This window comes from Ammodytes marinus (assembly GCF_949987685.1).
Source record: "Ammodytes marinus genome assembly, chromosome: 7".
Classification (NCBI taxonomy): Eukaryota; Metazoa; Chordata; class Actinopteri; order Uranoscopiformes; family Ammodytidae; genus Ammodytes; species Ammodytes marinus.
Window position 1 is genome coordinate 24,142,489 of NC_137211.1, and position 14,602 is coordinate 24,157,090.

The following is a 14,602-nucleotide window of genomic DNA, read 5'->3' on the forward strand; positions in this document are numbered from 1 at the left end:
AAACAGACACATCACATGAATGCACTTGCTTGATAGTAAGTAGGTATCAGTGACTCAGGAGTCTTGTGCCTCTTACCTTTGTAAGTCTGAGGAGCTTATTCTACAGCTAAAAGGCTTTATGTGTAAGAAGGGTAGGACTGGCCCTTATTTTTAAAGAATTTATCCTAAATCAAACAGTTAGCCGCCTGTGTTGTGAATGCAGTCCCTACAGGCAGCAGTGATAAAGCTCTGATAAAGCCACTGTAACTGTGTCTGCTGCAGTGGGTTTATCAGCTGTCTGCTCACAGTGAAATTATTTTTAGAAACATAAACAAACACACACACACACACACACACACAACAGAAATGAAATTGGGCTTTCCATGAATTTCAGAAGCTTGAGAATTGAGCTTGTATATTAGTTCAGAACAAGCTTTTGTAGATTCTGAGATCTGTTTGAAAGAATACTTTATAACTGAGCTTTTGATTTTGTATGATTGAACATATTGACCTTCATCTAAGCAAGAATACAGAACCCAGAGTTTGATTTTATACTGGCATTTATTGCAACTGATCCAACCTGAAGTCCAGGTTCAAACAAACAAGTTTAGTAAAAACAAATTCCATCTACAATATTGTGCAAACTGTTTGGAAATTATCATGCTTCAACAGGACTGCTGAACCATTATCAGTGCTACAGTTAGTGTGTGTACCCTGTGGGGAGCTCTGTGATCACCGTCTAATGTCTTTATCTATTCATTTACTTGTGTCTCGTCTATCAAATCTTTTTCTCAAACTGAAATTTCAAATTTTCTATTTGATGTTATGAATGAATTCAATTTAAAACAGATTTCTGAAAAGTAATAAAGCCGTTATGATAATAACCTATATTTTTTTGGTTTAAAGACTGTAATGTATTCCAACTGAAATCACGCAGTTTACCTTTGTGCCACCAGTTGGCGCCAAAGCACTTCCATAATGACGATCACGTGTTCATTTAGTGAGAAACTCACAGACATTACAAGAAAGAGATTACATTTATCAGTAATTATGCTCGGAAATAATGGCATCATCATGGCATTGTAGAGGGTTGGTCCAGTTATGATGATAATTACGTGTGCGTCAGCAGAGAACACTATTCTTCTAAAGACGTTGAAATCTGGACAAAACCTTTGCCAATCATCACGGAAATCCCAAAAGTGTTGAAACAAGTGTGTTTCACCGATGAAAATGGCATGTTTTATGACAATAACTCAAGGATAGAAGAAGGCAAAAGACAGTGTAGAGTGAGTGTGGCTCTGTGCTGGATGCTACATTTTCTGGATCATGACCTGGAATTTACCTGTGGAGATGTAAAGAACAGAAAGATAAGGAGACGTGTGTTAGTTAGTCCACACAATATTCTGATATCCAACACATTTTCCCCCTGCACTTGTGAAAGCATTTGGAGAATAATACAAATTCTCTGAGAATTTCTGCGATTGGATGATGGAAAAGTAATGGGTGTCTTACATGCAGGCATGACGGACACCTCTGCGGTCACGATACTCTTCACTCCTATGTTGGACAGAGCTCCTCGAACCAGACCACAGGTGAAGGCCAGATACTGCAGAGAGACAGGCAGTCAAAGGTGGCATTGGATGAGTAAGAATATACACAAGGTTACGGCAGATAGAGGCAATTATTATAGACTGTTGACTGGTGTCTTCGATTTTAATCCTGATTAATGTGTGTTTGCTCTAGACTGAATGAATTGCAGAGGTCACGAAATACAGCAATCAGAAATATCAATGAAACACATGACAAGTAAATTAGTCATTTTAACTGCCCTCAACTATAAAAGTGTTATAAACTGCGTGCCATTTGATCACAACCAGCTATTCAACCTATATTGTGCGGTCTTGCTAGTTTTAAAAGTACTGATCTCTGAATGCAAGTCTGGAGCTGTGTGAAGTCCTGCTGGTCTGGGATCAGCAGCCTCATAAGCACAAATACTGTTTGACAGGAAAAAGAGCCTTACAGAGCAGATCACTACTGAGAGATATATAAAAGCAGAGCACCTTTGGGGCTAGTTCCAGATACTGTTTCCCGGCCGACAGTTGACCCAGTAATCGGAACTTGTTGTCCTGGAGAACATAGATGCCCTGAAACAAATAATAAACAGCGTCAGCACTGACAGACATGCACAGCACACAGACACTAGAGCATTGTCTCCACTGAGCGTTACAGTATGTTTGGTACACCATGTAATTATGTGCCTTTCCACTGACAAAAGTTGGGAAGAGTGCAAATTAAGAGTACAGAGCCGCACCTTTTTTTTTTTTTTTTTTTCACCCTTTCATTTGGGTACCAAGTGGTCCCAAAAGGGTGGAGCGACACACTGTAGCCCATTGATTGTCACAGAATCATTGTTTCCAAGTTACGTAGCTGACTGTGCTCTCACTGTCCGGCATATCACCCGACTACCAAGTAAGGTTATTGTCGGCAGTGGGAACACAAGCCAGATCTGTTGGTTAACGTTCCATAACAAACCATGCCGTAGTGAAAAAAAGCTAAAAGTTGGAGAATAAGTAGACAAAAAAACACTAATTATATTTACCACTAATAAAGTTGTTTATCTAGGTTTAAAACCAAATTAATACTTGAGTCTGTTGTGCACTGGTGGCTCACAGCACATTCAGCTGGCATGTTCTGTTAATGATAACCTTCTGTATGAATGAATGACAGGGACTGACAGAGGGCTCAGTGTTACCTGGTGATTAGTCCGGAGGTTGTCGATCTGCTTCTTGAAGACACAGGTCCAGAAGTCTTTACAGATGAACTTCATGACGTCCAGCTCGTCTTTGAATCGTGCCGTGTCTTTCGTAAGTCTAGAGTTAAGGAAGAGGCCAGTGTTTTATATGAATCCTGATTAATGTGTGTATGTGTGTGTGTAGCTTAATTTTGTATACGTATGCTGCTCACTGCCGTGTCTAGCGAAAGTTAACTAACGGGAGGAAATAGTGCATTTGTCAGGGACTAGTTCCAGCGGCGGATGGATCCATATTTGGTGCTCTAATGAGTATTTGAGGTAACAGGATGGTGTATGTGGAAATGAGCCAAAACAAACTACAGTGTGTGTGTGTGTTCATGGTGATGGTGATGAAGGAACATGTCACCCTCTGAAACAGTGGGGCACACAGGTGTTCTTTTAAAGCAGCTCTATGGTTATCATCACGGTTTATAAGCAGGTGGATATACGTTATTGGTTGCTCTAAACATGAGAATTGAGATTTAAATAATATAGAATATTCCCTACGTAGTCCTTTAATAAGCCTATATAGTACAGTATTCAGATGTGTTGATATTGTGACTGTCTTACTGCTCCAATTGTTGCCATTTAAAAAGGGGATTATAACTTTAAAGAATCATTCAAACTACACTTAATGCTGAAGCTCTGTGTCTCTTCGCCTGTTGGCTATCTATGGAGGTATTTAATCCATAAGTGACTACTGCATATTGTAGGCTATATTTTCCACAGACTGACTCCAGACACACAAACATTGAGCAGTATGTAGATTACCTCTCTACTAGCCCTTGTCCGACTCTGAAACCCATGTTCTCCAGTTTGGTGATATTTCTTGCATTCTCCTGAATGAATGACAGAGGACAAGTGATGAGCAAACACAGTGAACCACAAAGTACGTGTCCAGGTTATTGAACAGCATAGGACACAAACTTCACGTCCTTACCGTGTCTCCGCCTTCAGACGACTTGTAAATGTACTGTATCATCTCGTTATGTAAGAAGTGGAAGGGAGCTTCGTCTGCCATTCTCTTTCATCCAAAGTCTGATACTATTCAAGCGCTTTTTGAGACACAAACAAACACAAACATAAACGCTTCCTGCTCAGACTGAAGCTCTTGTTCACCAGCGAGGGGCGTAGTGCTAAACAAGCGCATTAATGCAGCGCTACCGCCACCGTCTGGCCTGGAGTTTTAACTGCGAAAAATAAAATAAAATAAAATAAAATAAAATAAAATAAAATAAAATAAAATAAAATAAAATAAAATAAAATAAAATAAAATAAAATAAAATAAAATAAAATAAAATAAAATAAAATAAAATAATGCTACAAAGACGATTAGTTGTGTTTATTTCTCAAAACACTCACAGGTTGATAATAATTAATACTAATAGGCCTACAGTGGGTCTAATGTAATGTTGGTAAGTCTACATGGACAGCAACTGACAGTTACAACTTAAAATACCATATTACAAATGACATGAGCATTAAATATCGTTCAAAGGATTGGATATATGTAGATCATGGTTAAGATTTGTTGTCAAACTAATAACTAATATTTACTTCTGATTTTTGATTGTTGCACGCAATTTCAATGAAAAGAACTACAGAACAAATGTTGTGAGGCAAGCCTATCTCTATGATTCTAACTGTAGGTGTTTCTCAAACAGGAGAATAAAACATTGGAGTGGTCACCTTGCTAAAGGAGACGTCTGGTGGTAGGCCTATATTCTATATTTTCATTTATTTGCAGACTCAAAGCAACACAGATTGAAGCCTATATGCTTTATTTGTATGTATCACAGCATGATGTATCTTCTTCCTCTGAGCCAAATATCTCTGTTGAAAACAGATCAGTGAGCCAAACTGTGACATGTTCCTTCATCACCACGAACACACACACCGTTTAATTGAACTAAATCCAACACACACCATCCAGTTGCACCAAATACTCACTAGGGCACCAAATGTGGATTATTCCACAGCTGAAAATAGTCCCTGGCAAATGCACTACTTTCTCCTTTTTGTTTGGGAAAAAATAAAAGTTAGCAGCTGGGTCTTACTGGGTAATTTTTTTTAAAGAGAACGTTTATGATTTGCATCTTCAGTAGGAACCAGCAGGCAGCGAGTGCCCAAGGAAGTTGGGTTCTCCGACAATAATAAGAGAAAAAAAAGATTAACCCCGGAACAATTTTGACATTTGTGTGAAAGTTTGTTGTGTTACTCAACAAACCACATTCCTAATCTCACCAGTGTCATGTTTCAGTATCACTAATCATGTCTTAGATCACTGTATGGTAACAACAAACACATGCCTTTGAGGTTCTAACACACGTTTTGGTTGTGTGGGAAAGGGAAAACCTTTCAGGGGTTTTAACCTATTTCCAAATTGTATGTGAAAGTCATGATCACAGATCTAAAATGAGGACAACTTAAGGCAAAAAGTGTAGGAGGATGTTGCCTGTTGAGCACGCAGAAGGATTATGTGATATGATGCGATGAGTCTAATTTTCTGACCTACTGACTGAAATAGTTCATGAATGGGTCTAATCAGGACTCCGAAGACAAAACACCCACCAATGTTGGCTTCATTTATTTTGCAACACCTTTTTTGAAAATAAGAAATCAGTGTACAACATACATGTCTTTATGTAATCAAAAGGTACCGCCATGTTTAACAAGTCATTTGAAAACAATACAAAGGTAAAACAGATATGTTCAGTCTTTTAACAGGTTCCTCATTCCGATCTGTGAACCACTACATGTGACATTAGGATAGGCTCAGTGGTCGTCATCTGCCGCTGTTCAGGGGTCCCCTGGACAGTAATGGGAGTAAGACTTGAGCCACTTCACAGGACAGTCCCTGAAAACACACACAGACACACACTGCAATGACTGCTCTTTTTATTTATATCAACTATGGGCAGATATTTCATGCTGAAGTGGAATCGGCTGAATCTGGAATGCAATTGAATTTCAAATGTCTTGTTCACCTCCCTCACATCTTCTCTTCCTCACCCGCTCATCCCCTTTTCTTTTCCTACCTCTTCTTTTCTTTTTGTCACTTTGAGATGCATCTTAGTGGGCCTCCTCTTGAACCCCCATAACACTCAGAATTGATACATGGGAACTTTGAAGATGCACAAGTGAACCAACTTAAACAGATCCAGGCAAAAAGGTTTTGAAAGGTATGAGTATAGAGAGTGGAGAGTATAGGTTCCATGTGTTTTTATTGTGTGTGTACCTGTGATACTTCTGTCCTTTCCTCCTCTGGTACTCTGTTTCATCCACCGTCCACACAGCTCCTTTTCCTCCCTCCACTCGCACAAAACACTTGTGTAGGCTGAGGTTGTGCCGCACGGCATTCTGGTTAGAACAGCAGAAATCATTTTGTCACGTTGTTGTTGCTGTTTTGGGTATGTTATGTCTGTCTGTAATATGACTATCACTTTAACACATTACTAAAAACCACAAGACAACTAGACTGTGGCTTTTAACATGGCTATGTAAAGCAGCATTAAGAAGGAATCTCCCATAAATCTCAATGCTTACTACCCAGTTAATCATAATCATTAGTCAGGTGGGAGTAACTCTAACTTCCGATTTGTAAATAGTGAAGTTGTGATTATGACTTGAGCTATCTAAACCCACAATTGATTGATGTAGTTGTGTATTGTCAATTTAAAGCATTTTACACACAACAACTTCTTGAGTTGTGTGACAATGATAATGCCGGCAATGCCTGATTTGAGTAAGTGACAGTGGTTCAAACCTTCCAGGTGGCAGTGTTGTATCTGAAGTAGTAGAACATGGTAGTAAACCAGTTGTAGATCTCATTCAGAGTGCGCTGTTTGTCTGGAGACTCCAGGATAGACTGCAAAACAGTCAGACACAGTGAGAAAAGAAACACACAGGCACACTCCTATGTATTAACAAAGTAGCCAACGTTGCAGCAAGGATGAAGCAGGCCGGGAGACATTACATCCAGGTTATATTGAACTGAGGGGTTAAATTGCTTGGTTTGTACCGTAATGACTGATTGTGTTTAATTTTCCATATATTTTCATACTTTTGTGTTTACGGAAATGGAGTGTTCACTTAACCAAAAATATAATTTAGAGCACATTTAAATACATTTTCATTTGAAAGATGTTGCCTTTAAAAGTTCCATAATGTAACTTCATCATGTATCATTGTGAAATACTTTTTAGATGAATTATTGTCAAATAACACAAATCATAAAAACATCAAGCTGACCTGGCTATATCACTGAAGAAACTCACCCATCTTATCAAGTAGGCGTAGGTGTACGGAGGCCTGATGTTGTTTGATTTGTAACATTCAATACTGGGGACCAAATCTATAAAACAGATACAACCATGATGATAAGTCTTCAATTCATGTCATCATACACATATTAACGTTAATTATGTGCTTATTCAGCTCAGTAATACCAAATTATGTCAGTGAGTGGCAACATATTAATATATACAGTATATAAACAGTATATTAATTATATTAACAATACATATAAACCACTGGTTGTAAGACCAGAATTGGGATTGTGATTTAATTGAAATGAAAAGTAACACATTTATAACTGTAGCGCTCATAGTGACATAGAAAACTCATAAGCTGTCTAAAAATTCATCACAGGCAACCAATTTGCCTGTAATGTATTGTCATAATACAGTACATGAATCTGTGTAATTTGAATAGCCAGATGTGGGCTGTGTCTGATAGTGGGCGCGCTCACACGTCACACTCAGCTCAGAATGTGTCATACAAAGTTAGAGAGTGTGTTACCGGGCAGAAAGTGGGCAGAAGCAGCGGCTCTGTTGCCATGCTGGGACAACTCCTCCAGATGTTTAATGGCCCATTGTTGCACTCTGTCTCCATCTGTAACCAGAGGCTGGGGCAGGAAGAGAGGAAGGCTGTACGGCCACTCTGAGGCTGCCTTCTGCATTAAACCATGCAGATGGGAGAAAATCATTCAAAGAATTTTAGAATTTTGGCTGAATATCAAAGTCCTTTAAAAAATTGTCAAGCTACATTAGGCAACTATTTTAATCCAGCGTATCGGGGCTGAATAGCCAAGAGGGATTAAAAACAAACATACCAAATCGGTGTATTTGTGTTCAGAGAGGTGCAGATGAAGTTGCATTGCAATGAGTTTCTGTTTTTCCAGGATGAGCTGAAAAAAAGAGAAGGAGCTGTGTGAATTGACATCAAATTGTGTTTCAATAATAAGTGACATCACGACTTGACACACACAGAATGTCTTAGTTCCGTTCTGCTAGCCTCAGATCAACAGTGCATTATTGTATTGGCTTGTACTGTGTAAGGTTAGCATTGTCGAATGCTAACAAGTCACTCTCTGCTCCAGCTTGGTTAAAGTAATGAGAAGGTTCAGTGCCACTGTAGTTCAGCAATGTCTTCATGTGGCAACTTAAGTGTGGATAAGTTACGGTTAAAGTCAGACAACTAAATCCTATTATGAGTCAGGGTGTGCTAATCCTGTCCTTACGCGCACCCATCCCCCTTTCCTTATAACTTCATGAACCTTGCAGTATTTCCTGCAGTCGTCTAATGCAGAATTAGTTGCATATGAATGTAAGAAGACAGCCTGTCAAATCTCTTGCTATTTTAAACTGTAGGAAAAGTACACACTTATTTAAACTAAAAACTATTGCTTCTTCCATGTTTCTCTTTATATTTCCTAAGGTGTTCAGACCTAAAACAGCCCTGCACTAAATAATTACAAGCGGTTGCATTGGTGGGTGTATGTTGCTCCCCAAGTGAAATGTAGCACAGAGGTTTATAATGCTGTAGTAACAACCTTCTTTTTATATCATTCTGCTGGATTAATGAGCTATTTAGCCTGCTGTTTTCATGTGGGACAGCATAATACCACTCAAACAAAATCATCAAAGAAGCAATCATTGGATCCTCCCTTGTCAAACGGTAGAAATGGCCTCATTAAGATGAAATAGAGGACTGTTTATTTTTACGCAGGGCTAAAACAAGCCTGAGTGCTGCTTCATTTGTTTTTTAATGTTTACAGTTACAAGGGATATGTACCGAGGTGTTGAAGGCCATGACTTATTAAGGAGGAGATAGCTCACCTGACTCTCCATGCACTGAACAATATCTTGCTGGACCTTCCACTGAGCAACGCTTCTGTCACCATGACTGTGTTCAGAATGGAGATGCCTGGAAGAGAACACAGGACAAGGTTAATAGTCCCACGTTGTGAAGGAAACACACTTGTGTTTGATTTCGATGAATGCGTTCATCAGTGTCTACTCACTTTAAGAAACTAGGGACATCTTCAGACATGGCATTGCAGCCAGGCCAGCGGCAGAAGCCACTCACAAACAAAGCACTGGTCCCTTCAGGGAGGCTGGAGGGAACGGAGATGGGCAGTTGTTAGTCGGAAAATATAACAGGTACAAACTTTATATAGGCTGAAATGTAGATTTTTCAACCAAGCAGATCTACTTCAGGCATATTCGCAAACTAAATGTTACGTTTGAGGACACAGCTGCAAAATGGGGTCTTATCCACCAAAGTAACCCCTTGTCCTGTTCTTGTACCCAACTGCCACGGGGAAGGAGCTCTCAATTTATCTCTTAATTTGTGTTCAACTGCCTCACCTATATGAGCAATGCAAAATCGAAAGAATGAGTCTCTTGTCACAAGTAGCCAAAAACTATTGCCACAAGGTTGCCTCGGCTCAACCAGAAAATCTCCAGCATTGGTTGTTTTAATTAAATGACCTATGTTAATGTTTTTTTCTTGCAGGGAACCTCTGGCTGCAATCATGACTGTTTGCAGTCAAGAGAAAGGTGGGAAGAAGTGTGGCGTTGTCATCCTTTGAAAGGAGGTCAGAGTGTATTGATGGATAAAAAAAATTGGAGGCTGCTTGCATCCGGTTCCAAACCAGGAGTCAACAAATATGAGTTATTTTCACATTGTACCCATCAGCATAGCTTTATAGAATACAGTTTTCTGCATTCATTGCCACCACCGCAGAACCATCTCAGTCCTGAGGTCACTAAACCGGACACTTGCTGCATCTTTGCTGTACTTTAAGATTATGTCAATGAAAATTGCAAGGGTTTTTTAACTTGGGCATGCACCTTTTCCAAGTCCACAACAGAAAGCTTATCCAACATTACAAAGATATCCCCATTCATTAAAGTATTTCATCACGGCATGCTTTTTTTGATCCAACAAATTACGAAACAGCAAACGATCTTACTAATGATTTGTCATTCATTGTAAATGTGAGAAAGTCACCGTTCACAAAGCCTGGCCTCAATGGTGTTCTGCTTTGAACCGTCTCTCCTCGAGGGGAAAAAGTGATGGCTTTGCCTGGGAGAGGAGACCATGTGTGTTGAAGAGGACTGGGGAAGACAATCTTCATCCACCTCTTCTTTGCAAAAGGAGACAACTGCGCTGTTTTCTGGATGCACTAGGGGGAGAAGGCATTGATGTAGGCATTTGTTATGTTGTAAAAAAAATAGGGGATAAAAAGGGGATTCTAAATGGATCTCAAAATGATTGTCATGCAGAAAGACAATGTTGCTGACGACGGAAGTGTCCGCGTACCGTACCTGGTTGTCTTCTGGAAGCTGCTAAGGAAACTTGACGCAGCACAGACGGCCTCTGCTGCTTCTGCCTAACTCCTTCTGTTGTGCTCCGACACTAGGGGGAAAAACATCTATGTCATTTGGACGATGTGACAAATTAAAAGTAAGCTCAAACTACACTAACACTGCCGTATATTGCTCATTCTAGCCTCAAGAATATTCATGAGGAGGTGATGGGTTTCACCATTACCAAAGTCAATGTTCCCTAGTTCTTCATAAAGGCTGCCTGTTTAATTCCATTTATAAGAGTTTTGTTCAAAAATATTACTAAAAAATGAGTCCTGCTGTTGGAATTCAGCCAACAGGTTACAATAAGAACCATGATAACATATTAAAGGTCACATATATATTGCTCTTTTTCTGTTCAAAATTGTAATTTGGGTTTCTACTAGAAACTTTTGTTATGCTGTTGTGTCCAACAAACCCTATATTTCTCACACTGCCACTGCTAAATATGTCACCCTCTCTGAAAAGCTCCGTTTTAGAGCCTGTCTCTTTAAGCCCCGCCTTCCAAAAAGCCCAGTCTGCTCTGATTGGACCAGAATCTAACTGCTGCTTTGAATCTAACTGCCAGTTAGACGGACATCTCTAAACACTGTCTGTGTGATCATTTGAAAATTTCCAATACAACAATCCCTTTTTTTCAAGAATGTTTTAGAATATAGTGTTGGCTCTATCCTAGTGCTGCCTTATGCTCTCTTTCAAGGGTTGATGTGTTTGAAACGAGGTTGAAAGATGTAATCGCACTGGCACTTTTAATCACTTCTCTGTAGAAAACAGGAGAGGCAATATTTGATAATTAGTACATGGTCATCTGTAAGTTAAAACATATTCTTATAATATTATATAACATGATGCATCATTTTAGATTAACCTACAACCATTTAAACGTTGATCATTAGAATAACTCTAGCTCTACAGCGGCCATTAAAATGCACTGTACTTGAGAAATAATTTAGTGATTCGAAAATAAATAATATGAATACTACAGTATCTCACAAAAGTGAGTACACCCCTAACATTTCTTCAAATATTTCATTATATCTTTCCATGCGACAACACTGAATAAATGACACTTTGATACAATGTCAAGTAGTCAGTGTACAGCTTGTATAACAGTGTAAATGTACTGTCCCCTCAAAATAACTCGACACACAGCCATTAATGTCTAAACTGCTGGCAACAAAAGTGAGTACACCCCCAAGAAAAAATGTCCAAATTGGGCCCAAAGTGTCAATATTTTGTTTTGCCACCATTATTTTCTAGCACTGCCTTAACCCTCTTGGGCATGTAGTTCACTAGAGCTTCACAGGTTGCAACTGGAACCCTTTTCTACCCATTCATGACGACATCAAGGAGCTAGTGGATATTAGAGACCTTGCGCTCCTCCATCTCTCGTTTGAGGATGCCCCAAAGATGCTCAATAGGGTTTAAGACTGGAGACATGCTTGGCCAGTCCATAACCTTTACCCTCAGCTTCTTTAGCAAGCCAGTGGTCGTTCGGAGGGGTGTTTGGGGTCGTTATCATGTTGCAGTACTGCCCTGCGGCCCAGTTTATGAAGGGAGGGGATCATGCTCTGCTTCAGTATGTCACAGTACATGTTAGAATTCAATGAACTGTAGATCCCCAGTGCTGACAGCACTCATGCAGCCCCAGACCATGACACTCCAACCACCATGCTTGACTCTAGGCAAGACACACTTGTCTTTGTACTCCTCACCTGGTTGCCGCTCCACACTCTTAACACCATCTGAACCAAATAAATGTATTTTGGTCTCATCAGACCACAGGACATGGTTGCAGTAATCCATGTCCGTAGTCTGTTTGTCTTCAGCAAACTTTTTGTGGGGTTTCTTGTGCATCATCTTTAGAATAGGCTTCCTTCTGGGACAACAGCCATGCAGACCAGTATGATGCAGAGTGCGGCGTATGGTCTGAGCACTGACAGGTTGACCCCCCCACCCCTTCAAGCCCTTCAGCAATGCTGGCAGCACTCATACGTCTATTTTCCAAAGCCAACCTCTGTGTACGACGCTGACCATGTGCACTCAACCTTCGTAAACTGGGCCGCAGAGTGGTATTGCAACATGATAACGACCCCAAACACACCTCCAAGATGACCAGTGGCTTGCTAAAAAAGCTGAGGGTAAAGGTTATGGCCTGGCCAAGCATGTCTCCAGACTTAAACCCTATTGAGCATCTTTGGGCCATCCTAAAACGGGAGATGGAGGAGCGCAAGGACTCTAATATCCACCAGCTCCTTGATGTCGTCATGAATGGGTAGAAGAGGGTTCCAGTTGCAACCTGTGAAGCTCTAGTGAACTACATGCCCAAGAGGGTTAAGGTAGTGCTGGAAAATAACGGTGGCAAAACAAAATATTTACACTTTGGGCCCAATTTGTAAATTTTTTCTAAGGGGTGTACTCACTTTTGTTGCCAGCAGTTTAGACATTAATGGCTGTGTGTCGAGTTATTTTGAGGGGACAGTAAATTTACACTGTTATACAAGCTGTACACTGACTACTTTACATTGTATCAAAGTGTCATTTATTCAGTGTTGTCCCATGGAAAGATATAATGAAATATTTGAAGAAATGTGAGGGGTGTACTCACTTTTGTGAGATACTGTATATTATATCATATATAACAGTGTGAAACTTTCAGGGATTTCATCCTACATAGAGAGTACTAGAGCACTCTGAGATTTTGAACACTTTTTCCACCACGTCTTAAACCCAGGACAATATTTCATAGATAGTTGTACGTCTCTGTGTTTAGGAAGTGGTTAGGTTTGTTCCAGCCCGTAGGTTTTATGATGTCATTAGTTACATACCTGACTTCCTGAGGCGGGCGGAGACACGTCCCTGGTCTGAGGAGGAGGTGATGGAGGAGTAGGACTTGGCTCCTCCAGCTCTTTGATCTTGTCACGTTGTGGTTTTGATTGGTGCTGTCCACATCTCTTGCTCTCATCCGATGTCTCTGGCATCTTCTAGAAGGAAAAAAAAACAGCAACCAATTTTTAATGGATAATATCCTCCATGTCACGACAGAGAAACAAGCTCAGAGTCTCCAAAGTGCAGCTGCCTGCAGGTATAAAATAAAACAACATAAAAATGGACACAACTTACATTTATATTAATGCGTTTTGTTACATAATGTTTTCTGTTCAATTAAAAAAAAATCATATTTCCTTATGCTTGTTTTGTTTTCTAGAACCAGTTAGATTAAAACACAGTCTGGGGGTCAGAACACAGGACCCTTAGAGTCAGCTAGTGTCTGGGGATCAGAGCAAAGGACAATCAGAACCAGCTAGAACAGCCTGGGACTCAGAACACAGGACTAGACCCAGCTGTCATTTTCCATCTTTTGAGTCTTTGATTAATATTTTTCTGCATTCGTTTTATTGTGATCATTCATTATATAAAGTCATATTACTAAGAGTCTATTGATGTTAAAGGTCACTCTCCTGTCCCCCACAAACATACATGCCAAACAATGCCGTTGCTGACTCCCCTTCAACCATCAACCCCCACCTCCAGCCCACATTGTCTTTTGTCTTATTCAAACTCCTTGCTACCTCAAATATATGGATTCATTAAAAGAGGGCACAGACACTGTCTCACTTTACCCCACAGCATTTGTCTCAATTTGAGAAAAAAACTTCTCAGCATTTCAGGCTAATCTTCAGTTAACATCATCACATGGTTTCATATGTTGGTAGTTCATCAACATGTATGATAGAAGGTTTTCCAGCTGAATCAATTTGATTTGGCACAACAATCGATTAAGTTGACAGCAAGAAAATGTACTTTTACATGCAAAAAATATTTTTTTGTGAAAAAAACATGCTTACAACATCACCATGTGGTCCTCTCCTTCATGGCCAAGGGGAGATGAGAGGGGCTTGAAAACATATATCTCACATGACCAAAAATGTGTTCCATTGCCTAGATACAGGGGGTGTCTCACATCACCCGATGTCTCACATTCCCCCGTTCTCCCCTATACCTCAGGGCCACTATCTCACCCCAAACCGGATAATTTCATGAAACTATTATTTGAAATTCCTTTTAGAACAAAAGATACATCCCCATTAATAATTTATAATCTGTAGATGTGTTGTATTCAGTCTGTTGGATGTTGTAAATGAACATGTTAATGATGGATTTTTGTCTTCTCATG

General features: G+C 39.9%; 2 protein-coding genes across 2 annotated transcripts; both read right to left on the reverse strand.

Moving 5' to 3' along the window:
• Positions 1–529: 529 nt before the first annotated feature.
• trappc6b (trafficking protein particle complex subunit 6B) lies at positions 530–3,874 on the reverse strand. Its single transcript, XM_080031302.1, has 6 exons — positions 3,711–3,874; positions 3,542–3,609; positions 2,732–2,849; positions 2,040–2,123; positions 1,492–1,585; positions 530–1,321 (listed from the first exon to the last, which is right to left on the reverse strand). The coding sequence occupies exons 1-6, from the start codon at positions 3,789–3,791 to the stop codon at positions 1,290–1,292; spliced, it is 477 nt and encodes a 158-aa protein (XP_079887428.1). The 5' UTR covers positions 3,792–3,874; the 3' UTR covers positions 530–1,289.
• A 1,695-nt stretch (positions 3,875–5,569) lies between these two features.
• Positions 5,570–13,406, reverse strand: foxp3b (forkhead box P3b; the record flags this gene model as incomplete). Its single annotated transcript, XM_080030752.1, has 11 exons — positions 5,570–5,627; positions 6,009–6,130; positions 6,537–6,638; positions 7,048–7,124; positions 7,571–7,724; positions 7,884–7,958; positions 8,890–8,977; positions 9,075–9,167; positions 10,067–10,241; positions 10,384–10,474; positions 13,254–13,406. 11 exons carry the CDS (start codon positions 13,404–13,406, stop codon positions 5,570–5,572), a joined length of 1,188 nt encoding a protein of 395 aa, XP_079886878.1.
• Between the last annotated feature and the right edge of the window lie 1,196 nt (positions 13,407–14,602).